The sequence below is a fragment of the Polychytrium aggregatum genome (assembly GCF_025602895.1).
Source record: "Polychytrium aggregatum strain JEL109 chromosome Unknown BJ171scaffold_11, whole genome shotgun sequence".
Lineage (NCBI taxonomy): Eukaryota > Fungi > Chytridiomycota > Chytridiomycetes > Polychytriales > Polychytrium > Polychytrium aggregatum.
The window spans coordinates 745,086-770,940 of record NW_026516213.1 but is presented as its reverse complement, the minus strand read 5'-3'; the positions used below and the strand labels follow the sequence as shown (position 1 = coordinate 770,940).

At 57.3% G+C, this 25,855-nt stretch overlaps 6 protein-coding genes and 6 non-coding genes across 12 annotated transcripts; 5 read left to right on the top strand and 7 right to left on the bottom strand.

The window, feature by feature from the left end:
• Window positions 1-333: 333 nt before the first annotated feature.
• On the bottom strand, window positions 334-4,736 carry BJ171DRAFT_497983 (uncharacterized protein). The gene is made up of 10 exons (XM_053110322.1): window positions 4,150-4,736; window positions 3,780-3,946; window positions 3,550-3,700; window positions 3,248-3,460; window positions 3,070-3,168; window positions 2,925-2,990; window positions 1,206-2,843; window positions 776-1,069; window positions 608-649; window positions 334-503 (listed from the first exon to the last, which is right to left on the bottom strand). The coding sequence occupies exons 1-10, from the start codon at window positions 4,612-4,614 to the stop codon at window positions 360-362; spliced, it is 3,279 nt and encodes a 1,092-aa protein (XP_052968555.1). The 5' UTR covers window positions 4,615-4,736; the 3' UTR covers window positions 334-359.
• A 470-nt stretch (window positions 4,737-5,206) lies between these two features.
• BJ171DRAFT_t91 lies at window positions 5,207-5,278 on the bottom strand. Its single transcript has one exon. It is a non-coding gene; the product is annotated as a tRNA-Gln (tRNA).
• Window positions 5,279-5,286: 8 nt separating this feature from the next.
• Window positions 5,287-5,359, bottom strand: BJ171DRAFT_t90. The gene has a single exon. It is a non-coding gene; the product is annotated as a tRNA-Phe (tRNA).
• A 482-nt stretch (window positions 5,360-5,841) lies between these two features.
• On the top strand, window positions 5,842-8,208 carry BJ171DRAFT_497980 (uncharacterized protein). The gene is made up of 2 exons (XM_053110321.1): window positions 5,842-6,171; window positions 6,218-8,208. Exons 1-2 carry the CDS (start codon window positions 6,074-6,076, stop codon window positions 7,752-7,754), a joined length of 1,635 nt encoding a protein of 544 aa, XP_052968554.1. The 5' UTR covers window positions 5,842-6,073; the 3' UTR covers window positions 7,755-8,208.
• A 342-nt stretch (window positions 8,209-8,550) lies between these two features.
• On the top strand, window positions 8,551-8,623 carry BJ171DRAFT_t97. Its single transcript has one exon. It is a non-coding gene; the product is annotated as a tRNA-Phe (tRNA).
• Window positions 8,624-8,631: 8 nt separating this feature from the next.
• BJ171DRAFT_t98 lies at window positions 8,632-8,703 on the top strand. The gene has a single exon. It is a non-coding gene; the product is annotated as a tRNA-Gln (tRNA).
• A 346-nt stretch (window positions 8,704-9,049) lies between these two features.
• BJ171DRAFT_497978 (uncharacterized protein) lies at window positions 9,050-12,969 on the bottom strand. Its single transcript, XM_053110320.1, has 11 exons — window positions 12,763-12,969; window positions 12,578-12,591; window positions 12,100-12,326; window positions 11,721-11,865; window positions 11,451-11,606; window positions 11,152-11,277; window positions 10,943-11,041; window positions 10,706-10,802; window positions 10,106-10,564; window positions 9,698-9,791; window positions 9,050-9,548 (listed from the first exon to the last, which is right to left on the bottom strand). Exons 2-11 carry the CDS (start codon window positions 12,584-12,586, stop codon window positions 9,467-9,469), a joined length of 1,494 nt encoding a protein of 497 aa, XP_052968553.1. The 5' UTR covers window positions 12,587-12,591; window positions 12,763-12,969; the 3' UTR covers window positions 9,050-9,466.
• Window positions 12,970-13,395: 426 nt separating this feature from the next.
• On the bottom strand, window positions 13,396-15,532 carry BJ171DRAFT_561657 (fructose-bisphosphate aldolase). The gene is made up of 5 exons (XM_053113240.1): window positions 15,270-15,532; window positions 14,871-14,954; window positions 14,617-14,744; window positions 14,388-14,497; window positions 13,396-14,235 (listed from the first exon to the last, which is right to left on the bottom strand). The coding sequence occupies exons 1-5, from the start codon at window positions 15,382-15,384 to the stop codon at window positions 13,590-13,592; spliced, it is 1,083 nt and encodes a 360-aa protein (XP_052968552.1). The 5' UTR covers window positions 15,385-15,532; the 3' UTR covers window positions 13,396-13,589.
• Window positions 15,533-17,367: 1,835 nt separating this feature from the next.
• On the top strand, window positions 17,368-20,348 carry BJ171DRAFT_611515 (uncharacterized protein; the record flags this gene model as incomplete). Its single annotated transcript, XM_053115280.1, has 6 exons — window positions 17,368-17,422; window positions 17,677-18,124; window positions 18,309-19,571; window positions 19,717-19,862; window positions 20,074-20,114; window positions 20,244-20,348. 6 exons carry the CDS (start codon window positions 17,368-17,370, stop codon window positions 20,346-20,348), a joined length of 2,058 nt encoding a protein of 685 aa, XP_052968551.1.
• A 327-nt stretch (window positions 20,349-20,675) lies between these two features.
• BJ171DRAFT_457496 (uncharacterized protein) lies at window positions 20,676-22,513 on the top strand. Its single transcript, XM_053108351.1, has 5 exons — window positions 20,676-20,855; window positions 21,012-21,193; window positions 21,349-21,661; window positions 21,857-21,986; window positions 22,096-22,513. The coding sequence occupies exons 1-5, from the start codon at window positions 20,728-20,730 to the stop codon at window positions 22,279-22,281; spliced, it is 939 nt and encodes a 312-aa protein (XP_052968550.1). The 5' UTR covers window positions 20,676-20,727; the 3' UTR covers window positions 22,282-22,513.
• A 90-nt stretch (window positions 22,514-22,603) lies between these two features.
• On the bottom strand, window positions 22,604-22,675 carry BJ171DRAFT_t89. Its single transcript has one exon. It is a non-coding gene; the product is annotated as a tRNA-Asp (tRNA).
• An 8-nt stretch (window positions 22,676-22,683) lies between these two features.
• Window positions 22,684-22,755, bottom strand: BJ171DRAFT_t88. Its single transcript has one exon. It is a non-coding gene; the product is annotated as a tRNA-Glu (tRNA).
• Window positions 22,756-25,855: the final 3,100 nt, after the last annotated feature.

Genomic DNA, 25,855 nt, shown 5'->3' with positions numbered 1-25,855 from the left:
CTGCATTTGGCTGGTTGTCTCTCTGGTTTCGTCCCTCTGCCCCATTCCAATGCACTCCATGATGTTTTGCTCCATCACACTCCACACTCCACTCCACTCCACTCCACTCGCTCTGCAAAGTCGTTGCCCTCGACTTCGTTTCCCGATATCCTCGCAGCGGACTGTTCTGCGTCTGTATTCGTCCCGCCTGTCGAGGACATCACCGTGCGCCATCCAAATCTCCACCATCAGCCACAACCATGCCGCCACCCACAAGCGCGTGCAATGGCACCCTGTCGCTCTCTTGGTTTTCACGAGATAACCCACTCATCACCCATAGCGGCAATTTCGAAATTTGACCCCAAGGGGGAACATTGGCTTTATTTACTCGCCGCTCCAAAATTCTTGTCGATTTTCAATAAATAGCTGTAGGCAATTTTGAGTGTGGGATATTGCGGGAAGGCAACTTGATTGTCGTGAATCAGTTTGAGAGACTCAGCCACGCACTCAACAATTGCTTGATGCTGTGGCATTGCAAACGAGTTTGATTGGTCAGTGTGCCAATATGAACGTCGATGATCTCCCAAATGTAGAATGCAGGTTCAGGGTTGCCGTGGCGGCCACTTACATCATTTTTGAGGGACATGACGTAGTCTTTGAGTTGGGCGTTCTGTATTCGTCAGCAGCCAAACAGCATCAATGCCTTCGATTTAGTGGATTGGCCGTGGCAGAAGCGCAAGAACGATGCGAACGTGGAATTCGTTGTCCTCGCCAAGCAGGAGCTGAGCGAGCCTACCTTTGCTTTGTACCCATCGATTGCCTCCGTGCACTTTTCTCGGTACTTCTCCATGTAGTCGCGGTTTTCTTTGTAGACCTTTTCGTAGTCAGCAAGCTTACGCTCCAGCTCAGCGATTCGCTCACTCGTCGGGACTGCCGCATCTGGTGAGCTCTCAATAACGGCTGCGCCTCCAAGGGTGACGGGAACCAGCTGCGCCGCGCTTGGGGCTGGATTCGATTTTGTGATACTGGCGGTGGTCTCGCGAATGCGCTTGATTTCGGCAGTCAGCTCATCGAGCTGAGCCTTGAAGATCTATTGGGGTGGTAGTCGCCATAGAACTGAGTCAGCTTGGGCCAGCTCGCCGATGAAGACTGATACCAAGTGGAAAGTCAAGGGCCCACGCGACCATCTACTTCCACGCAACCACGCTGTTTGCTGCTTTGCATACCATGGAGTCGTGCTGGTATCGGCTTTTCTCCTCGGAAAGATTGGAGTACATTTTGTGGAGCCCCTCGTTTTCTTTCTTGAGGGACTCGTTTTGGATACTGGTCTTGTGCAATGCGGCTTTGAGCTGGCTGAGCTCCTCTTGGGCGGAGCTTAGCTGCACGCGGCAACCTTGCTGTTCGTCGGTGAGGGTTTTATGGGCAAGGGCCAATCGACGGTGGTCAAATCCTTGATCCTTGAGTTGCAGATATTCCTTGTTGAGCTTTTGGACCTCTGCCTGCGATTTGGCAAGCTGAGACTGCAGATCCGATACCAAAGTGTCGCTGGCCTGCAGTCGACTCTGCGCGGCTTCGTTGGCCTGCACTTGCTGTCGATATTGGGTCTGCAGCGCATTGTACTGCTCCTCGATCTTCTGTAGCCTCGCCCGTTCTTGATGGAGGCGTTCGCTTGTATCAGCAATGAGCTGTGCACGGTCGATGGATGAAGCTGAGATATTCTCTTCGAGGGCAGCGATGCGAGTCGCTTGTTCTTGATTCAGGGTCTGGGACGAGTGAAGCCTGGAGTTGAGTTCTCCCAGAGCCCGATCGTGCTCTAGCCGCAGAGCATCGGATGCCGACCTGGCGCTTTCGACATCCTTGGTCAGCTGGCCGATCTGCTTCTTAAGCTCACTATTTTCGCACTCAACAGCATCGAGCTGGCCGGAAACGCCGCTCTTATTTCGAGTGAGCGACTCGACCTCGGCTTCCAGTCGACGATTTGATTCGATCAGCGCAGCGTTCTTGGTGGTGTAGCCGTGCATCGAAATCTCAAGATCGCGTTTCCATGCGGAGACCGAATGAAGTTCGTCTTCCAAGCGTTGACACTTGGCTTCATATTCTCCCCGAGACTGCTCCCACTGCTGTGACAAGTCGCTCTTTTCCTGCTTCAGAAGATCGATGCTGGACTTGAGTTCGCTGTTTTGGCTCCTTTCGCTGGCAAGTTGTGATTGCAAACTCAAGAGTTCTTGTCGAAGCTGAGCGGTATCAGAGGGAGAGGATCGATCTGATTCGACGCTGTTCTTCTGGCTCTGCAGCTCGCATATCTGTTGTTGGAGAGCGTCGGTCGTAGCAGCAGCATCTTCCAGGAGACGGCCAAGGTTTAAGTTCTGAGCGCGCAGCTCCTGCATGGTTTGCTGCTGCTCATTAGTTTGGTGCGCTGCCTGCTCGTGTTGGACAGACTTTTCCTCCATAAGCCGATCGATTATTTGCTGCTTTTCCTGGAGCTCGGTTTGCAGTGCAAGTTGGTCCTCTTTGAGCTGTCGGATACGGGCTTCTCGCTCAACCCGCTCATTCTCGACTTCGAATTCCAGACAGTGGGCCAGTTGATTGCGCTCCTCCTTCAGCTCCTGCACACGGCTGTCGCGCTGATCGAGCTTGATCTTTTGCTGCTCGGCTGCCGCCTTGAGCTGGTCGATACGGTCGTGCAGTTCAGCTTTCTCCTGCTCGATAGCAGCGACCGTCTCTTGGAGGTCTTGAACGATCAGGTCGGTCTGCCTTTGCGATTCCGCCTCGAGGGCATGTGGTAGACCGCCAACTTGACTCTCAAGCTCACGGAGCCGGCTGCCGACAATCTGGAGTTGACTCAGGGCATCTTGGTGTTGATGCTGTGAAACATTGATGGATTGGTCAGCTCCAAAGCCGCTCCTGGGACAGCGTGATTGCGGGGCTAATGTGGCATCACGTACCGAGAGACTGTTGATTTCATCAATGAGCGTCTGGCGCTCTTCTTCCAGAAACTCCATGAGCTTCTCCTGTAAAATGCGGGACGGCTATGTGTCAGGAACAAAAGTACGAAGCAGGTCGCATTCACAGGAAATGGATTGCACTTACCGCTTCCCAGGTATTCTTCTCGTTCATATGACGGTATTTCTTCAAGATTTCGCGAGTGGTCGCGAGGGCAAGCTGGGCCTGCTGAAGCTTTTCCTGAAGCTAACCCAGAGGATACGTGAGTGCAGTGATACGAGCATGGACAGGTCTAGCGGTGTTTTGAGAGAATGCTGAAAAGTACCTCGACATTTTCGGGCGCTTCAAGAGCATTGCTGGAATCATCAGTCATTGACTCCATGTCACGGCAAGTCCTCTGTGTCGGGATTGGGGCAAACTCGGCCGCGTCAACCTGGACAGCCTGGTCCTCAGTGTCGGCAAATATATATCCCAGCAGATGAGGTTTTCTCTGAAGCGGCGTCTGGAGTACAGAAATAAACTGCGACATTTCGTGTATCTGATTTGGCCGAACGAAAGCCCTAGTCAGTGGCTGCACCCACATCAGTCCTGGTATCAAGTTGCAGCATGCAAACACAGCCGCCTAACCTCTTGCTCATGAACTGCATCCTGTCGTCGGATATCGCTGCGAAGATCATCGATCTCCTGCAGTTTATCGTTGTATGCCATCTGCAATTCGGCACGTGCAGCGTTTCTGGCGGCCTCTTTGATCTCCTCAAGCCTGCTTGTCGATAGGTAGCTAGAAATTAATGAACCCGGTAAGGACCATATGAAACCGAACGGCATTCAAGCAGGACAGTCGTGTATGCTGGCCATACCGTAGCGGCCCATCAGAAGACAGCGAGCCGTTTGTGCTCAGCCTCTGGGACGACGACTCTTCCTCCAAACCGAGTTCCTTGGCAAGCGACATGCGCCCACGGTCGGCAGTGAGGCTCGAGGACGAAAGCGGAACGGCGGAATGCTCGGTGGAGAAGTCGTCGACAGGCTGCAGAGTGTAGGAAAGGAAAGAGCATCATGAGCCGCCAAAATAGCTGCCGAGATATCGTCGGTGTCTCGCCCAACACTGAGAATGGGCGAGGTTGATCAAGGAATGGTGTGATTTGCAACGCCATTAAGCCGCAGCATTCCAGAGGAGCGGTCCAGTTGATGCTTTGGGCTCCACTCAGCCAGTGTCCGAGACGACCTTACCTGGATGAGGTCGCCATAGAAGCTACTCCTATTGGGTCCGCTGCTGAAGGCGAAGCTCGGGTTTTGCCCAAGCGGATCCTGCTCAAGGAATGAGAGGATCTCGGGGTAGACTTGCGAAGAGGAGTTTTCGATGTATGTGCCCGGGTTCAGGCTTGATCCCAATGCAGCGCCAGCATTGTCCTGATGGCCCGAGGCATCGCCGTTGCTCCATCCGAACTCCAGAAGCGGCTCCAGTGGCCTGGGGCGGGGTTGGTTGCCGTTGGGAGGGATATAAGGCAGTGGCCGATCGTCGGAAAGGACCCTGCGATCAGAGCCGAATCCCAGACCACTTGGGCCAGGCAGAGATTGTCGAGAGGAGCGAAAGGACAGAGCAGACGATGTGCGTCGATCCGCGGGGCTGGAAGAGTAGCGTCGCTGGGAGAAATCAACGCCCATAAGCCTCTCTTGAGGGGTCGAGAGCGTCATATCCAGCGAGGCCGGGCAGGGCACTGAGTGAATGCGCTGTGCGAGGAAGCAGGTCGAAGCGGATGGCTCGGTGGGACCAGCGTTTGGCGGGTGAGGAGGGGAACCGGAATGGAAGGTGCAGTGGACGAGCCTGGAGGACGGTGCTGGTGTTGGCGCCGCCGCTCAGGGCGGGACGGTGAGGCCAGAAGCACACCCCAAATTTGGACATATTCGGTTGGATGTGTGGGCAAACATTGGGCGTGCCCGGCAGCGACGACAGCAGCGACGACGGGGAAGCAGACGAGCGACCGAGGACGGTGATGGAATGGCGGTGGAATGGTGATGGAATGGCGGTGGAATGGTGGTGGAATGGCGACAGTACGGCAAGCGAGGAGCGGAACCACGGCACAATGAACAGCAGACAAGAAAAACAGAGCGGCATGGGCGGGACTCGGGCGAGAGAGCAAGGGCAGCAGCGCACAGGAGCAGAATCAAGTGAAGACGAAAGCGCAGGTGAAGATGCAAGAACAAGTGCAGGCGAAAGCAAGAAGAAGCAAGTGAGAAAACAGAAAGCGAGTGTAAAATAGACACAGGATGGAGGAGACAAAAAGCAAGGTCCCACCGAGATTCGAACTCGGGTTATCAGATTCAAAGTCTGATGTGCTAACCGCTACACTATGGAACCTGCTCATTTGCCGCCTCCCGGGATCGAACCGGGTGCCTTAAGATCTTCAGTCTTACGCTCTCCCAGATGAGCTAAGGCGACTTGTTGTCCCCCTTCCCTCCAGCGCATATCTAAACCCAATCACCCATCGCCACGCGCTGTCCGCATTTCTGTGTCTGTGTCTGTGTCCATGCATGTGTCTGTGTCCATGCATGTGACTGTGTCCATACCTGTGTGTGTCTGTGTCTGTGTCTGTGTTGCTATCCAGCACCCAGGCACATCCTGTGCTGTCTCTGCTCAGTTGAGGAAGCCGCCACTTTCGGGTCGCTGGCAGGTCGCTGGCAGGTCGCTGACAGGTCGCTGGCAGGTCGCTGACAGGTCGCTGGAACCCCTGGCCGATGGCACAGAATGCAGGCAGAGGGTGAAAACGAAACAGAAGGGTGATGTATTGAAGATCCAGACGAGCCGCGCGGCAAACGCACAGCATCAGGGTGGTGTCAGTCGAGCAGCATCCTTGGCTCGCAGCGAGTGCATTCCGTTGACACTCCAATAATGGATCGTTTGGTGCGAATCGACAGATCCATATCGATCCATATCGATCCATTCGGAATCTCCCTCCACGTGGATCCCTGGTCCGTGTGACATGGATATCGCCTGCTTTGCCTTCGAGGCAATCCACAAGGAAAATCTGCGGGTCCTTGCCTTTCCTCCTTGACCTCATCTCATTCGCCTCTCCGACTTCTCCTGTCATCCACTTCCGCCTCCACTTCCCACCTCCAACTTCCGCCTCGAGCAGCCTTCGCCCCGCCGCCGGTCATGTCGTTTTCAGCCGGAACGGTGGCGTCAGCATCCCCTGCTGTTCAAACAAGCCTCACTCGTTTTGACCTGTTCACTATCCTCGTCACAAACGAAACGTTCATCCGCAGTGCCGGCCCATCCTTGTTTGCAAAAGCTCCTCAGAGTCTCAAAGCGGACTCGAGCCATCCTCAATACCAGCAAGACTTGGGAGGTGTGCCTGTCCCCCGATTTGCAAATCACGACCGAGTTTCTGTTTGACGGCGTCCATCCCTCCATCAACCGCCTGAATGTGCTGCGTGGGCTTTACTGCTATGTACTTCGCCGAAATCAGCAACAGTCAACCAGCGCACTCATGTCGGAGAAGGAGAGTGGGCTCTGGCACGAAGTCTATCGCGATGCTATGCTCTACAACCGAGTTCGGCGCTACTGCCAAGTAACAGACCCAGCATTCCGCTTCCCTGACAATCGAACGGCAAGCCCATACGAGTGGCTCTCAGTCGAAGAAACAATCAAGGTTGCCGAAGATGAAGATTTCGACATAGGGTCGCCAATACAGGTCCGCTCTGGGCTCTACGAAGTGACGATTCGACCCAGCGAGGCCCCGGACACAGGCGCCTGCCTGTCCAGGCTCCTGCCCTTTGATATCCCAGAGATCGACAGCGCGAGCAGCACGTCGCTGAGAATCGAGAACATGTCGTTTATGAAAGTGTCCGGATGGCTCAAGGTGCTGCCTTCGATTCGGTATCTGACCATCACCAGGGACGATCCGTACCTGAACTCACGAGTCGACGATGTGCTCACCAGCTTGATAGGCATGCCATATGTGCTGCCCTCGCTTACATGGCTCTCCATATACAGCCACTCGGACTTGAAATCACTCAGGGGGATGCCTGAGATGCCCAATGTGGAGACGCTCTTGATCACCGGCAGCATCAAGAGCCTGGAAGGAATGCCCAAGGAGCTACCCTCGCTTACCAAGCTTGACCTGGCACGATGTACCTTGACGTCGCTCAGGGGAATGCCTGAGATGCCCAAATTGGTGAAGCTCTCGATTGTTGGTCAATTTGAGAACCTGAAAGACATGCTGAAGGCACTGCCCTCGCTGGTGGAATTCAATTTAACCATGTACGGAAGACTCACGTCGCTTGAAGGAATGCCCGAGATGCCCAAGCTGGTCGAATTCAATATACCCGAAAGCGTTGAGGATCTTGTGGATGTCCCTAAGGAGCTCTCCTCCCTCACCAAGCTCACGATCTGCTCGCGCAGACCAACCAACATCATACACCAGCTCCCAAGAACTCCAAAGCTTCGCCACCTTGTCATAACCAACCTCTATGTGAAGCTGGTCGATCTCTGTGTCAACCAAAGCTCATTGAAGATCCTTGATCTGACAGTGTGCTATCAATTGAAGTCGTTGGATGGGCTTCCATCGTATCCCTGTCTGGAGATTCTCTATGCCCCTCGATCAGTACGAAAGATCAGTAAACTGGCCGAGAAGCTCCCTTCTCTCAAGTCCTTGTATTTGGAATCAAAGTATCCCCAAAGTACCGATCGAATGTCATGGATTGCTGGAAAGTATCAGAAGATGTGCGACCGCATCAACCATCGGTGGAAGATATGCTGGGCGTCAAACCTTCCGCAGGGCTGTCGGATCAGCTATTACCAGTTCAAGTTCGTTTACGACTACCACCCACGTTGATTGCTTGTGGTGGTGCTATGTGTGCCAAAGCCGACCTTCAAGTGATATCCTTGCTTCCAGCGATTGCTACTTCTGTTCTGGCTGCGTTTCTCCGCCAAAGTTCATTTACTGGTTTCGTTTCTTAAATTAAGAAGCCATATTCGTGACCACACTGAGTTCCGAGATTAGATCAAGATTTACTGAGAATCTTCCACTCGAGTGCCTCGGCCGTTGGAGCCGACTCTGAACGTGTATTATCGACGAATGGGATGAGCCAGACCCGCTTGAAACGAGGTGTTGCCCAAACACTCCGTGATGTCCAGAGCTTTGAAGCACACAGACTGGAAACGGCGTGCAGCGCTGTACCAGTCATGAGTATCTTCTGCAACATTCTGCTGCATCTGCTCGATCCTTCCTGTGACTGCGAAAGGATTGCTGTGCGTTTGCCGCGCGGCTCGTCTGGATCTTCAATACATCACCCTTCTGTTTCGTTTTCACCCTCTGCCTGCATTCTGTGCCATCGGCCAGGGGTTCCAGCGACCTGTCAGCGACCTGCCAGCGACCTGCCAGCGACCTGCCAGCGACCTGCCAGCGACCCGAAAGTGGCGGCTTCCTCAACTGAGCAGAGACAGCACAGGATGTGCCTGGGTGCTGGATAGCAACACAGACACAGACACAGACACACACAGGTATGGACACAGTCACATGCATGGACACAGACACATGCATGGACACAGACACAGACACAGAAATGCGGACAGCGCGTGGCGATGGGTGATTGGGTTTAGATATGCGCTGGAGGGAAGGGGGACAACAAGCCGCCTTAGCTCATCTGGGAGAGCGTAAGACTGAAGATCTTAAGGCACCCGGTTCGATCCCGGGAGGCGGCAAATGAGCAGGTTCCATAGTGTAGCGGTTAGCACATCAGACTTTGAATCTGATAACCCGAGTTCGAATCTCGGTGGGACCTTGCTTTTTGTCTCCTCCATCCTGTGTCTATTTTACACTCGCTTTCTGTTTTCTCACTTGCTTCTTCTTGCTTTCGCCTGCACTTGTTCTTGCATCTTCACCTGCACTTTCGTCTTCACTTGATTCTGCTCCTGTGCGCTGCTGCCCTTGCTCTCTCGCCCGAGTCCCGCCCATGCCGCTCTGTTTTTCTTGTCTGCTGTTCATTGTGCCGTGGTTCCTCTCCTCTCTTGCCGTACTGTAACCATTCCACCACCATTCCACCACCATTCCACCACCATTCCATCACCATTCCATCGCCGTCCTCGGTCGCTCGTCTGCTTCTCCGTCGTCGCTGCTGTCGTCGTTGCCGCAGCTCGATCTCTTGGCTTGTATCGAGAGCCTACTGGCTACTCATATCCCATGTTACAATAACGTATCGACAAAGCCAAGAGTTGGATGCAAACTACAACGGACAAAGAGCGGCACCGCTGAGGCAAATGCAGAGGATGATCTCTCTGTCGAAAAACTACAACACTCTATGAGGCCAAAGGTCCAGTGTCATGTGAAAAAGTACACGCAGTCGAATGGGCGACAATCGAAGAGGAAAGGGAAGGCTTGAGCGATAAGACAAAGAGGCAAGAAAGCAAAGGCGAGCCGAGAAGCGAGAGGGAGAGGAGTGAGGAGGGTGACGATGCTCGGGGTCTGCAGCAATATCGTACAGTTTCCGGGCAAGATAGTGTGCTTGTCAATTTCGGAGATACGTCGGACGCACTGCCAGGAGGCATCTACTTAATTTCCTCCACGAAATTGCTCGGGAACAGCCCTCGCTTCCGGCGGCCATTCTCGGTGCTGAGACCCTCCCACCATCTGGGTGGCAAGATGAACACATTGAAGTGTCAGAACGGGATCGCTGTGACAGGTTTACCTCGGCGCACCATATATCGCACCTTGGCACCTTGGCCACCGATGTAGCCCTCGATCCCGATGATGTGCGCAGAGCCATCGACCAAACTTACCCGTCTTCGTGTGTTGCAATTACAGAAATAATGTCGCCCTTTTTGATCGTCAGCTCCTCGAACTCTTGCGATGCGTAGTTGTACAATGCACGGACTGTAGGGGAACACGGACGGTTAGATGGCAGACCAATTCATGTTCACGTTGGACGACGCGCTCTCGATCAACACTCCGCCCCCGGTGTCACCGGTCCCACTTGCAACTCAGGAGCGACGCCTGCTCGACTCTGAACATATACACATGTGCATGCCCGACTAAACCCGCAGCTCAAGGTTTGCATCGCGCCGCCCAAAGCATCGGGACGATGGCGCGCAACCCAGCCTCGCCTCGCCTCGCCTCGCCTCGCCATCACCCGGGTCGGTAACAGCGATACGGACAGCCGTGAGATTCGCACCGACAGGCTGACTTACCGTTGAACAAAACCGGCATATCGCTTGGAATGTCGTAGGGATCGTACTGATAGTACATTTCGCTCTGGGTGATCGCCGCACTCATCGGTCGGACCTTGGGTTTGTACAGATCGTCGTCAGTGGCAGCCAAATAGGCGGCAGCGAGCGATGCATCGCCATCCTCGTTTGAGAGCGTCTTGAAAATGCCGGTGTATTCGCTCTCCGAGGCAACCGATTTCTGAGTTTCCTTTCTGGTGGCGTCGTCGAAAGTGAGTTCAAGGAAGGGCCCTCCCGACGGCGAGGCTGCCATGGTGACAGGCGATGAAGTGAGCGTGGTTGAGCGTTGGATCGTGGACTGGTTCGTGGCTGACAAATCTGTGTTGGAACTGTTTGAGCGTGTGATCTTGGACAGGAGCGTGCCGGTGGCAGAGCGGCCAGACATGGTGCCGACGGCGAAAAATTGTGTGTATTGCAGAGGCACTGCCGGGTAGAGCGTGCGGCGAGGGGGGGGGAGAGATGCGGTTAGTGATCTCGGACAGCCAGCACTCCGTGATCTCAGGTCCGGCCCGGGCAGGTCGATTTGACAGCTACATTGCCGCCGCCGCCCCCCCCCGTTCTCACCAGGGATTTCCGATCCGGTTTCGTTAGATTCAATAAACTTGGCAATGTCATATTCAATGTCGCATTGCTCCAGGGATTGTCGGATTCGCTCGCAAGACTGCAAGCACAACGGGCGATGTCAATGTGCGTCGTGGGAAGGTGGATCCGCGGGGGAGGGTTGTATTTCCATCAACACAGGAGAGCCCGAGCAGAAAGTAGCCCTCGAGGCGACGGGATCCGGCAACTTGGTCCACGAACCTCATCGTCCGTTACGCAGACAGTCGACACCATGTTTGCATAGTTCCAAAGGTTCGTCCTCAAAAAGTCCATGCGGTCCTCTTCCAGTTTTTGGCACTCCTGAAGCGATGGGCATTGGACGCGGACACGGGCGTGGATTGCAAGCGGAGGTTTGAGTCTTGTTTGCGCATCCGCTGCGACATAGGCAGCACAGCACCCGAGACACTCACCACTCCGGCCTTTCTGTAGTTATCCTCCCACTTTCGGCTGATGTCGTGTAGTTTCTCCACCGAGCTCTTGTATTCGCTGTCAGAGCTCTTTTGCTGAGACTGAGCCTTTTCGAGCTTGGCGCGGACCTAGGTGTCGGACCAGAGCACATACGTGAGCGACTCGAAACAAGGCTCGCCTCGAGAACATGGATGGGCGCAAAGGCTGGGCCACTGTATTCGACATACAGCACAGCACAGCACACAGCACGGCATGCGCAATGCCATCCATCTCCTCCCATTCATCTCCTCTGCACACATACCTTCTCGGCTTCCTTGGGCAATACACCCTGCCGCTCAGCGAGCAGTTGCAAGTTGGCGACTTCTTGGCAGCGGTCTTCGTATCTCTGCTTGTTCTTGAGCACCAACGCCTTCTGGTTGGTCTTGGATTTGAGATCCGCTTCGCAGGTTTTGTTGTGCTGAGACCGGGCCAGAGTCAGGGAGTGGAGTGCAGAAAGCGGCCAGCGGGGGGGGGTCGGCGTTCAGATGATCGGTTAGACAATGCACACATGGCATGGCTCGTTGAGGCTTACGTTCTTTCGGATCGCACTCTGAGAGGCAATAAAGTCCACGAGGGGCTTTTCGAGCGTGGCTCGGATGTCGGTGGCCAAGTTCATGTGCGAGCGAGCGGTGCTTTCGAGCTCCTCACGGCAGACGCTCAAGGCAGCTCCCAAGGTACTGTGGAGCCAGACCAGACCAGACCAGATTGGATCAGATTGGATCAGATTGGATCAGATTGGATCAGATTGGATCAGATTGGATCAGAGAATATTGCAGGCACGTTCAGGGCACGATTCATGCAGCCGATCTGCCGTCGCCGTCCAGGCCACAGGTGTTGGGCTTGCTCTTGGACGACAGAATCAAGCCCCGGCTCCTTTGAAGGGAAGGGAGAAGGGTGGCCATGCCGCTTACCCAATTTCCTCGCGAGGGTTGAAGAGCTTGGCGAGCTTGGACAGTCGTCTGCCGTACTCTTCCTCGATCGAGGCACGCTCTCGAAGCATCGAAGCGACATCCTCGCAAATGTGCTTGGCCTGTCTCAGTCGACCGATGAGCACTTCGAGGCCGCGATCGTCCTCGCCCCAGAACGAGTTGGCAAAGTTCTTTCGGCGCTGGATGGTTGTCACTCTGCTCAGAGGTTTCTGCGGCGGTCATAGCAGCCACAGAGCAAAAAGTTCAAGGACAAGTGGGTTAGCACGGTGATCATGGGTGGGATATATATAGCAGGCATGAAGCCATGCAATCTTGCTGTCGCTCGAGCCACCGGTGTGTTCTTGGGGCAGGCAGGTCGGCACTACTCCAATCTTGGGCCGAAGCGGTCGGACCTCCAAGCACCCAAGCAAAGTGGAAGGGCAGGGGCGCCTGCAGACTTGGAACTCGTATGAAAAGCTACCTGCGACATTTCTTCTTGAGATTTCGGCGATGCAAGTGAATGACTGGTGTCAGCCGAGAGCAAGGCCGCTGTTCCCGAGCCTCCCTCTCCCCGCAACTGGCCGGACTAACCTCCTGCCCTTTCCATCCACCCAGGGGCAACACCGACGAGAGCGATGCAGCGCGGATCCGTCCAGTCATGCTTACTCCGGTTGGTCTGGTGCGGTGCGGTGCGGTGTGATCGATGTTTGGAGACGGATGCGGCGGGGAGCGGATGCGATGCGATGCGGTGCGGTGCGATGCGATGCGATGTGGTGAGAGCCGATGCAAGGCGGGCTCGCCGTCAAGCCCAGGTCCAGGTGGAGGAGGGGCGCCCAGGCCGCCCAAGCGCGCTTGCCAAAAACGATGCGCGTCGGGGCCTTGTGTGTCACACGGAGCCGCCGCGAGCCAGCCGGACCAACGAAAAGCCCAAGGCGACAGAGAACGAGCAGGTGGGCGGACGAGGGAGACGGCATGGGCTGCTGGGGAAGCGACTGGGCCGGTTGGAAAACGAAAGGGAGAGAGCACGAAGAAGAAAGAGGCCGACAGCAAGGGAAGCGGAAAGGTATAGGGGCCCGGAGGCAGAAAGGCGAGCACGAGAACGAGACTGCTGTCAATCAGGAGCCGTCCAAGGGGGGGGGGAGGGCACCAGAGCAAGATGGCCGACAGGGCAGTTTGGCAGCCAGCAGATGGCCCTGCCAGGGGAACAGCAGCAGATCATCTCTCCACCGAGCATCATTCCACCGCTGACTGACAGGCCCACCCACTCACATGCACCAGCAACGAGAGATGAATAGCAGGTGACTATTGAATGTCTCGCTCCGTATTGGAAACGCCGCATGTATTTTTAGCAGATCGCAAGGCGGAGCAAAGTTGTAATGAGCAGAATCAAGCAGAGGGGCCCAATGGGGAGCTGTACAGACGGCCGCCTCGAGAGGGAATTAGAGTGAGGAGAAGGAAGGACTCGGAGAGCAAAGGATGGGGGAGAGGGCCACTTAGTACTTGTAGTCCTTGACGTACAGGGACTCGCCACCGAGGTGGGCAGCAGAGCCGGCGTACTTGCCGAGGCAGGCCTCGGAGTTGGCGCGAGCGCGGATCATGAGAGCGCTCTGGGCAGCAGCAACGTTCTCGGGCTTGCCGGCCCAGGTCTTGATGACGGTGGCCTGGAGGGCACGGCCATACGAGAAGGTCAGAGACCAGGGGCGGGGGCGGTTGACCTTGTTGATCTCGTGGAGATGGACGGTGGCGGCCTCCTCGGACTGGCCACCAGAGAGGAAGGTGACACCGGGGACGGCGGGGGGAACGGTGCGGCTGAGAACGGTGACGGTGGCGTCGGCAATGTCGGCGGGGGTGTAGGTCTTCTGGCAGTCCTGGCCGGGGCAGACCATGTTGGGCTTCAGGAGGGTGCCCTCGAGGTAGATGTTGTGGTCGTGGAGAGCCTTGTAGACGGTGGCGAGGACCTCCTCGGTGGCGACCATGGCGGTCTCGAGGTCGTGGTCACCATCCATCAGAATCTCGGGCTCGACGATGGGGACGAGGCCGTTGTTCTGGCAGATGGAGGCGTAGCGGGCGAGGACGTTGGCGTTCTCAATGACGGCGAGCTTGGAGGGGCAGCCCTTGCCGATCTTGAGGACACAGCGCCTGAGGACGACATGTGCAAGGACAGCCAAGGTCAGCACAGAAGGTCAAGTCGACACAGAAGGTGGCCACACTGATGACCACAGAGGCACAGCGCGCAAGAGCAGTATACACGAGTGACATGCAGGGCAGCATGTGGACCACTGGCTACTCACCACTTGGCAAAGCGGGCACCAGCAGCGTAGTACTTCTGGCAGCGCTCGTTCATGCCATCCAGACCCTGGGTGGTGGTCTCACCGTCGGTGCCGGCGAGCTCAACGGTGCCCTAGAGCGAAGCGGATGACCGTGTTAGCGCTTGTTTTTGCATATCGACCGTGGATAGAGAATGAATATGGTGCAGCGCAGGGCAGTGCAGTATACGCGAGCGAGATATCGCTAGCTTACCTTGTCGACCTTGATGCCGACTTGGATGCCCTGCTCGCGGAGGAGCTCGGCGAAGGGCTTGCCGCTGGCGGTCTTCTGGTACAGAGTCTCCTCGAAGAGGATGACACCGGAGATGTACTTGGGCAGATCTAGACGGGTTTGTCGGGGAAGGCAGGTCAGCAAGCCTGAACGTTCTTTACTCGCTTCGTCGACTCGACTCGACTCGACTCGACCAGCTCGAGAGATCTAGATAACAGTACCAACAGACTACGTACCAGCACCGGCGGTGAACAGAAGCTCACGGTATGCACGGCGGTTCTCCTCGACGTTCTCGACGCCGATGGGGCCGAAGCGCTTGCCTGTTCAATAGGAGATGCGCAGAGCTGGTTAGGAATCCGTTCAAGCCCACTGTTTGACGCCGCGAGCAAAGAGACAGCGACAAAAGAATAGGGGGCGGCGGGCTTCAATCCGGAATATCCGCTTTGTCCTCGACAAGCTGCACGATCCAGCTCGCCATCGCAGGACTTGGTTGGCGATCCTCGACATGAGCGCGATCAGCCCCCTCTCGCAAACGCAGATGCCGCAGTCATACATAGGACAGTCGATGGGAGCCGCTCGCGCCGGAAGCAATAGCGCTGGTCGGCCACAAACCCGGCCCAGACGAGCATACATACCGATGGTGCCGGTGGACTCGTCGGCAGCGAGGATACCCTTGCCGGGAGCGGCGATGGCGTTGGCGGTGGCAGCGAGCTCAGCGCGGAACTTTTCGGGGGCAGCAGAGAAGACCATGGCGGACAAGAAGCGTAAGAGGCTAGTAGAGGAGCGGGAGATGAGGACGGACGACGCGGAGGGTTTTCGGGTCACAGAGGGCCAGGGAAGACGGGGCGGGCCGGGGCTTTATATGGGCGGGGCGACGGCTTTTGCGTTTTTGCTTTTGCGAGGACGCGGGCGGAGGCTGATGCGGGCGAGGGCGGGCCAGCCAACCAGAGGGCCGCGGTGGGCCGGGCTTGGTGATTGGGATTGTTGTGGCCTTGCTGGAGAGGGATGCGAGATAAGGCCAAGGCCTGTGTCTGCGGGCGAGTCCGCGCGTGTCTGCGTCTGTGCTGCGTCGGATTGAGTCGAGATCTGCGAGTGGAGTGCAGTTGGGGCTGCAGTTGAACTTGATGTCGGAGTTGGAGTTGACGTTGGAGTTGATGTTGATGTTGATGTTGGAGTTGATGTTTGTGTTGGTGTTGGTGTTGGTGTTGGTGTTGCACCTCGTAATGCGCAACTCCGTAATGTGCAACTCCGTTATCCGCCTCGCTAAGCACAACTCGCAATGCACCTGGCTCCCACAGGATCCACACAGCAACGGCAGATCCACACAGCAACAGCAGTAGCAACTAGATCCGCCCGCCGATTGTTCTCGTCGGACGCACCGCCGCTGATTGGCTGGCGGCGCTGGCGCTCCGGCCGCGGCTCGAGCCGGCTCGATCCGTGTCCGCACAGACACAGTGGCCTGCCGCCCAGTGCCGTCGCCGCCACCCTCGGCCGACCCCGACGGCCGGGAAACGCTCGTCCCGAGGCCGCCTGCGACACGCCGGGCCAGCCGGGCGAGCATATGTCGCCCTCGGGACGGGGCTGCCGACGCAGGAGGGCTTCTGGGCACGTCCGGGCGGCGGGCCTGGGCGGGTCTCGGCCCACCGATCGCCCACCCGTCGCCCAGACCTCGTCGATCGCCGTCACGGTGACGAGTGCGGTGGGGGCGTCGCCGCCGCGCTGCCGCCGCGCTGCCGCCGCTCATTGGGCAGGCCCAGCCCCCCCCTTGTACCACTGCGAGATAGCAGGGCGATCTGCCTGCTGGCCGCGCTGGCCGCGCTGCTCGCCGTCTGTTGGGCCGAGATAGCCTTTGTCGCGGGGCAACGGGGCTGGGCTGTCGATCCAGAGATTGCCCCAAACCAAAAGGGGCCCGGTCCATCTGGTGCAACAGGCAGTCTCGTTGGGTCTGCATTGCCCATGCGATCTCCGTTGCCCATGCGATCTGCATCGCCCACGCGATCTTCACTGTCCATCTTCGTGATCAATACCGTTCGTCTACGCGATCGGGTGGGGTGCTTGCCATCAACGGCGTCGGCGGGGTGCCTGCAATCGATGGCATCCATGTGCACACACAGTCCGTCTGCGGCACCCGAGGATGCTCCCAGGATCTGTCCTGCTCAGCTGTCCTCCCCAGCGATCCCCCTCCCCTTTGCCTCCGCATCGACTCCCTTTCTCGACAAGAGTCCTGCTGTCGGAGGATGACGGTGGTCCGCCGGGGAACAAGACTCCTTTGCCCAGCAAATCAAGTCCGCCGTCGCCCCTGACGGTCGCCTGACACTTTGGAGGAGTCGGTCACGGACATGGGCAGGGCGAGCCACGAGACAAGAGGCGCTGCAGCGCAATTCCAGAGCAGATCTGTGGCGGCATCGACAGTGTGCGGAGCCGGGGAGCTCGCAGAGGGGACAGGACCCTGAGAGGCACCCTGTCCTCGCTGACGGAGCGCGCGGCGGAGCACTGTCGTGGCTGCTCCCACATCCTCTCCCAGGCCCTGCTGTCAGGAAGCCAATGCCTGAACCCTTCTGGTTTGAAATGACCTCGATGCCGGTGGGAACAACCACCGAGCGCTTAATATCCCACGCCGCTCTCCAGCCCGGCACCGAGGGCACTCGACCCAGCCCTGGAAACTGCTCGTGGTCACCATCCCGAGCGTGAGATCGAGCCTTGCCGTGCGAACCGTCTGCTGCATACATCACCATGTCCCACGCCCCAGTGTCGGACTGCTCCGAGTCTCTCGATTATGCCTCAGCCGGTAAGATCCGCTGCACTTCTATTCCGCCCTGAAGCTCGCCATCCTGCGGGCCGCCGCTGGCCCGAGCATACCTGGGCTCTGATCGCGGAAAGGAAAAAGGGAGCTACGTGCTGAAGAGCCTGGGCCCGGTACTTCTCTACACCGCCGGCAGCCACCCATACTGATCCAGCCCCGATCTACGTTGTCGCTGGCCTCTGATCCATCACCGGCGATCGTACATGGATGCTGACATGCACCCGTGCTCCGCCTCACAGACATGGCTCTGTTGGAGAGCGATCTGATCGCTCTCGACGATCCAACGCTCTTCCAAGATCCCATACCCACCATCGATACGACGCCACAGCCCAGCGAAAGCCTCCCTCTCGCAGACGCAGGGGAGCGGCTCACATCCGATTCCGATTCTCAGTCGCCCGATCCGATCCACTCCACCGAAGTCACTTTGGCCGAAACACGCTTGCCCGACAACGATTCCCAGTGCATTCCCAGCACAGCTTCGTCGCTGGCTTCCGCCGATGCCGCTGCTGACATGATGATGACCGATGCAAAAACTACCGTTACTGCGCACGATATCGGCGCACCGATGCTGACTTATCAGATGCCCTGTCAGCCCGAAGAATCAAACATGCTGGATCCGAGTCTTCTGCTGGAGCTCCCACCAGGCGTCAGCGCCATCGTCGTGGGATCGTTTGTCGAGCCGATCACGTAAGTATCCCTCTCCGTAGATTGGATGCATCGCTGCTCTTCGGCATGCGGCTAGGCAGGCAGCTCAACGGGCGACTCGGCAGGTGGCTCGGCAGGTGGCCCGAGACGCTAACAAAGTACCCCCGATATCCCTGCCATGTCCTTGACCAACCGTCGACTGGGTGTCGCGCTTTCCAATCCAAAGCATCGGATGGGGCACCATGTTCAAGCTCGATCTGACTCGCTACTATCCAGAGACACCTTTCAAGCACCGTGAGCGTTGTGCCATTCGATACAACACCGTCTTCCAGTGCTTCGAGGTTGCCGTCGCCCGCATGTCCCCGCCGATCGTCATCGGCGAGTTCATCCAGCAGTACACCTCCGTGCCATACATTCTCGGCGACTGGGCCATCCTCGACATCGACAGCATCAAAGTTTTGTATTTTCGACCAGACTCTCCCGACAGCTCGGGCTCATCGCTTTCGTCGCCCTCGTTCTCATCGCCTTCGACACTGAACCTCGGCAGCCAGATGTACTCCATTCCAACGGCATCTACAGAGCACACCGCCGTTGCCGATCCGGACGAGGACACTGAGGCCACCGACCTCATGGAGGACTACCTGTTTTCTCCGCTGATGCTGACGTCGCCCAACAACCTCTCGCTTCTATGTCGCTGCAATCAAACCGAGCCAGGCACGCGCGGTTGGGGACTGGCATCCCTCGGAGCGGGACCAACTTGCAGCTGCCATCATGGACCAAAATTTGTCCCGGCTGCATCGTCCGTGAGGGCTCCGGCCGTCGGTGCTTTCTCCTACGATCCAGCATCTCTTTGGGAAGGGCACCCGTCCACCCTCGCGGCCACCCAGAGCTGGCCCCCAAACGTGGCTGGCTTTGCGCATGGAGGACCATCCGCCAACCACTCCTTTCTCGAGTACCCAGCCGCACTACCCCGCATCCCCCACCAGCCCACGTCCTTGGGCCTCCACAAGCCCAAGACCGTCGTTCCCTTGGCGCGGTGCCAAAGCCAAAGTCCCGCCGCGACCTGCACGACCCTGGGCACCGGCGGTATCCAGTTCAAACTCGTCACCAAGTCTCTGAAACGCGAGCCGGCGCCGCCCGAGAGCGCAATGGAATGGCAGCCACATCCCGGGAGGGCAATGCCTCTCACACCGGATACCCCGAAAGCAAGCTTCTCAATCAAGTGCGGCAACCCGTTCGGCGGCCCGCTGCCGCTGGATCCAATACTCCAGCGGGGGGCACAGAGGCTTGGTGCCCACGAGCCGCCCTTGTCTGGCCACTTTTCCTCTGTCGCCCGGCCGTCATACCAGTATCCACAGAACTTCCAGAAGGGCTCCTTTGCAGTCGGACCGCAGGCGAAAAAGACCGAAGCCGATTACCAACGACCGAACCTCTCCTGGGCCGAGATCATTGCCGGGACATTTACCTCGCTCAACCGAAAGTTCCTGTTGTAAGTCACACTCCGGGCGGGTGCCCGCACAATGGCCGCAGTCCTGCGGGCTGTCTGTGTCGAGCGGCATAAGTGAGCACAGGAGAAACGGCATCGCAGATGCTTAACTGACGGAATCCATACCCACCGGCCTTTGCGAGCACAGAGTCAGCGAGATCTATGCAGAAATTGTCAAGACCTATCCATATTTCGGCGCGCTCTCGACCAATCGTTGGAAGAATGCTGTCCGCCACGTCCTGACCGTCAACAAAGATTTTTATCGAACAAACGAAAACGAATACAAGGGTGGATGTAGGTTCTCATCTACGGCTGGCTTCGGCTGGCTTCGGCTGGCTTCGGCTGGCTTCGGCTGGCTTCGGCTGGCTTCGGCTGGCTTCGGCTGGCTTCGGCAAGAGTGATATCATATGTGTTAGCCGAGGACGATGGGCAGTCGAGAGTGCGTTTCGGCAAAACGAAGGGCGCCACTGACGCTTCTATGACCCACAACCACTCGTCCAATTAGACTGGGGCTATCGCCCGCTCAGCCAACCGGCATGCGCCTCGGTGAGCCAGAGAAGTGTGGGAAAGCAGAAGCAGACCAAGGCGCCTCACCAGCCCGGCACCATCGTTTGCCGGGGAGACTTTGGATTTCGAGCAAAGTCGCACGCCGAGCAACCCTATCCTCGCATGCAGTCGGATCTCCAGGCAAAGAAGCACAAGAACATATACATCTTCCAGCCCACGCCCGGGATGCCGCATCCGATGACCCTCCATTTCAACCAAAGCGGCCGAGAGTGACCCACGCCTGGCAACGTTGAATCCATATGTAGAATCTCCCACGATTGTTTATAATGTTCCGTTGTAATTTTTTGGTGCAGTTTGGAAAGCGCAAAGCCAATGTCCACTCAGCCTTTGCTTGCCCTCTTCAATCTGCAGTTCCATCCACCCATAATGACCACCGTCTGCCCCCCCCCACCGACTACCTAATACATCGACCGCTGTCAGGAAGCGATGTGCCCGGAGTGAAGCGCCTGGGCGGTTGTGCCACGTGGGTTCCGCCGACTGCGCCTCAAAGGGCCTGGCCCCCACCAGCAGCCCCCCCTTGGATTCTTGTCGACCCGCCCGCCCCTCGACACATCAACACGGCGACATAGCGACGCTCTGTGCTTCAGCAACAATGTTCTTTGGAGGATATTCGTTTGAACAGGTGCCCAACCTGACCGGCAAGGTCGCCATTGTCACCGGCGCCAATGCGGGCCTGGGCCGAGCGTCTGCAATGGAGCTCGCCCGCAAGGGTGCCCATGTGTAGGTTTGCGTGCAGGCCACGGCATGTGGGCTCGAAGAGGAGCCAAGAAAAGACAGGAAATGCAACTCGAGAGATTTGCTGGCTCTCGAGACCGTCGCTGCTATCGTCGATGAGTTGAAGGTGCTAACGCCAATGTCGGGCGGGCCGACCTGCAGCATCCTTGCCTGCCGAACCGAGAGCAAAGCGCTGCCCATCGTCGAGGAGATCAAGAAGGAGACCGGGAACGCCAATGTTGAGTTCATGGAGCTCGACCTCTCGTCGATCAAGTCGGTCGAGCGGTTCTCGAAGAGATTCCTCGAACGCGGGATCGAGCTCGACATCCTCATGAACAATGCCGGTATGGAGGGCGGGGGGGGGGGCTCTGTACAGAGCGAAATGGCCCCACCTCCTGCAACAGTGGGCTTGCCAATTTGCCAATACCGATGTCATTGTCGACAGCAATGCCACGACTAATGCCACCGCTTTCTGGACTCGAATGCGGGACCCCCATAGCCATCCTGATGCCCCCGACTTTCACTCTGTCGGTCGATCAAATCGAGATGCAGCTGGCAACCAATCACATTGGGCACTTCCTCCTGACGCTGAGCCTGATTCCGGCCTTCCCCAAGGACCGCACGAGCCGAATCGTCAACGTAAGCTCGAGATCCCATCAACTTTTTGCTCCCAAATGCGGCTTCGATCTGGAAAACTACAACAATCCCGAGACCTACAATCCCTGGGTCGCCTATGGGCAGTCCAAGGTTGCCAACATCCTGTTCACGCAGGAGCTGCAAGCCCGCCTCGAGGCAGCTGGATATGACAAGATGTGGGTGATGCTTTGCTCTGCTTTCTTTCTCACTCACTCACTCACTCACTCTCCCTCGCTGGCGTGTCGACACTGAAGCACACATGGATCGGGGCGAGCGAGGTGCATGCAGAGAAGGCCGACCTTGCTCACAGACTCACTCCGATCGAACCATCTCCATGATCATCTGTGTGGAATCGGGGGGGGGGTGAATAGCTACGTGAATGCCCTGAATCCCGGAGCAGTGGCCACCGACGGTGCCAAGCAGAATCCTCTGATGAGTTCCGTCAAAACTTTTTTCTTCAATCTCATCGCCGTACCCCAAACCAAGGGCGCTCTGACTCAGGTACACAGCTCTCGACCGGCGACCTGGACAGCTCACGCTGCCGCAGAGTAATGCCCGCGGCCTGCCTAACGCTCTCGGCGCCATTTATCACATCGATCGCTACCAACAGATCTACGTTGCCACTTCGCCGGACATCGAGACCAAGAATTATCGCGGCCAGTACTTTGATCCTGTCACTCGACTGTCGACCCCATCCGCTCCTGCAAGTGATAAGGAGTTGGCCAAGAAACTGTGGGAGCTGTCCGTGAAGTTGATCCGCGAAAGGGGATACGACGCCGAGTGGGTTATCTCGTGAAAACCAAGAGAGCGACAGGGTGCCATTGCACGCGCTTGTGGGTGGCGGCATGGTTGTGGCTGATGGTGGAGATTTGGATGGCGCACGGTGATGTCCTCGACAGGCGGGACGAATACAGACGCAGAACAGTCCGCTGCGAGGATATCGGGAAACGAAGTCGAGGGCAACGACTTTGCAGAGCGAGTGGAGTGGAGTGGAGTGGAGTGTGGAGTGTGATGGAGCAAAACATCATGGAGTGCATTGGAATGGGGCAGAGGGACGAAACCAGAGAGACAACCAGCCAAATGCAGGACAGAGCAAAAATCGAAAACCAAAAAACAATCTCCCAAACAGGGAATCGAACCCTGGTCGCCCGCGTGACAGGCGGGAGTACTAGCCACTATACTATTTGGGATTGGGGTCTTCCGCATCGGGGAATCGAACCCCGGCCGTCTCGGTGAGAGCGAGAAATCCTAGCCACTGGACCAATGCGGATTGTCCATTTTCCAATTCCTGCATACTTGACCCCACACGCCACACACACACATCACGCACCACACACCACGCATCACACAAGGATGTCAAACTTCCACCAACCACCCCAACCACCACCCCAACCACCACCCCAACCACCACCCCAACCACCACCCCAACCACCATCCCAACCACCATCCCACCATCCGCACACTTCGCGAGCCCTTCGACATCGTGGCCCCTCCTGTTCTCGTGAGCGGCATCAAATCCCGACCGTACCGGCTGGAGATCGGGCTGCTGCAAGGCTCGGTCCTCTCGCCCGCACTCGTCGGAATGTGTCCGAGCCAAGGACCGACTCGAGAAGTATATGTGACCGCACCGATCCCCGAGATTGCCAACTGCGACAAGCAGGAACATGATGAAGGAACCCCAGCCACCTGGCCATCCATTTGGACACGGAGCTCGGAACTCGGAACTCGTAACCGGGGATCCAAAGTGTCACTGGATGGATGGTTTGGCAAAACGTGCATCGCCGTCCGTCTGCAAACAGGTTCCCATGGGATAGAGAGCTGCACCGACGACCCTAAATGACCTGGCAAGACCAGCACCCAGCGCCGAGACCAAACCGGACGCCAAGGCAGGGTCTGAACAACAACCCACCTATCGACCAACTGGACCAATGCAGATCGCTGGCTTGTCCGTTGTCGCTCCTTCCGCCACCACATGGACCCCGCACTCATCCCGCCTCGCTATGGACGGCCAGGGCTTTATCCGTTGGCTTCGGCTGGGGCGTGTGGTATTCATATATACACTTTATTCAGAAAAAAACGGGACAATATAGCCGTTTCCATGAACAGGTAGTATGTGCTGTGCTTGCGTCAAGCAAAGCCACAAGAAATAAAACAGATCACTTTGGCAGCCTCCGAGTGAAGACCGCCGGTCGCTCTCCGATCTCCACAATCGACCTGCATACTGTGATCATGTTGCGCGCCGCATTGACGTCGCGATTCCACACTGTCCGGCAGCTGGGATTCTTGCAGCTCCTGACAAAGTGGGAATTCGCAACATTGGGCGAATCGAGTCCTTCCAATCGAACTGGCTCCAGGCACTTGGAGCGCACTTGCGAGGTGTTGAACTCGTTCGTCGAGGCCACCTTGACGCTTCCATGATGGTGATTGGGACGGCGTCGGTGGTGCTCGAATTGCTCAAAGTACTGAGCAAACCGCTGCCTCCGAGGGCTGGATGCATAGCCCTTGCCCTGTCGCCATGACGCATTGCCAAAGGCGATCACCACATCGGTCCGTATCGGGGCGTGCTTCAGGACGGCCTTGCACATCCTGTCGACGGCCACTTGGCGCCTCTTGTGGCCCGTGAAGCGATGGTGACGAGCCTTCTTGCCAAGGTGGAAGTCGAGCTGCACTCGCAGCTCCGGTCGCAGGACATGGGTGAGGTGGACCTTGAAAGCCTCCGAGGACGACACCTTGGGCGAGGGGGTGGTCGACATCCAGGTCTCGATGCTGAGTCGATACTTCATGGTGTTGTGCCACCTTGTGTTGGACGTATGGCCACACATGTGCTGGTAGTGGCCATTGGAGAACGAGACCACCTCGTCTTGGTGGCCCGGTGCTTGGATGACCGCGGTGAAGATGGAGCCGACTCCAGGATCGATGCCAATCCAAGTGGTCCTGTTGGGGTCTGGGTCGCCGATGTGGGTCTGGATACGCTGCTCGGCAGTCGGAGGAGGCTCGGAGGTCTCGGTGTGATCGGTTCGAGGCAGAAACTTGACGAGGCCGATGGTGCATCCAATGCCATCGGTGCTGATCTCGTAGTTGAACAGCTTCTTGTTCACGTCCCGCTCTTGGAAGAGGGAATTACGCAGCTTGAAGCAACTGCGCCAGAGACGATCCTGGTTGTTGACACCGTCCTCACCTTCTTCCTTGAGCTTGTCCCTGGTGAGGCCAAGGCGTTTCTTTGGACCAAGGAGTTCCCAGAGAGTGACCGTGTCGATCTTGACATACTTGGCCCTTGCAGTGCACAGAGGGACCATCGTGCACACGGCCGGAGGAGTGTCGAGAGCGAGCTGCTTGAGTGCCCAGTTGATCCTGGCGGCCAGCTTGTTGATCTTGGACTTGGTGGTGCCGAGCTCAGACTTGGCCGTGGTGAACCTCTTGTCGTCGGAGGGAATGCCTCGGGCAGTGAGCTTGTCCAGCTTGGCCTGGCGCTGCAGCTCGGTGAATCGGAGGGCGGGCATGTCACAGTCGATCCACTTGTGGACATTGTCGACCATCTTGTCTCGGGCGAGGATTCTCACATGGTGTGAGAGGCGATGGAGGGCCCGGAAGCGGTCCTGGTCGTTGCTGTACCGAAACTCGTCCAGGACGTGGCCAAAGTCTGGATAGAGGCACTCGAGATCGGCCTTGGGTGGTGTCTGCCCTGGTTTCTCGAAGAGCTCGAGACAGGCCTCGATGGCTTCGTGCTTATGCTTGTTGGCAGGGAAGACAGCAGCACAGAAGCGACGAAGGAGTCGCCAGTAGGCCAGGTCGAGGTGGGTGGTGCAGTTGGTAGCATAGGCATTGACAGCCAGTGTGAGAAGCTGACTGTGAGCACCATCAGGCAGACGAGGGGCCGGAGGCAGGTCTGCGTGCCGAGTGGTCTGGTAGTCGCGAAAGGAAGCGACCAGATGCTCGTTGTATTTCTCATTGTCCCCGGTCTGGGAGAGGGCATCGGCCTCGACAATCGTGAAGCATTGGCGAACGAAAGCAGGGGTGGACTTGGAGATGACAGGGACGGGAAGATCCTGCTCGATGCACCGGAGGATGTGCAGGTTGAGCAGCCTGGATGCCTCGAACTGGATCTGGGTCATGGCCTCGACGGTGGCCTGGATCTTGTCGCGGAGAGCGGGATTGAGACAACAGCCATCCATCGTCTGCTTGAAGCAGCTGAACTGAGGAGCGGATGACCTTCCATCCACGAGAGGGAGGACAGAACTCTTGAGGGGCCGGTATTTGGGACATTTGCTGGTGTTGCAACGTTCGTGATCGGTACCGTCGCACTGGCGACATCGCTTGCCGGTACTCGAGGAAGTAGATGGACCAGGCTCGGTGGGATCGACATCCATTGG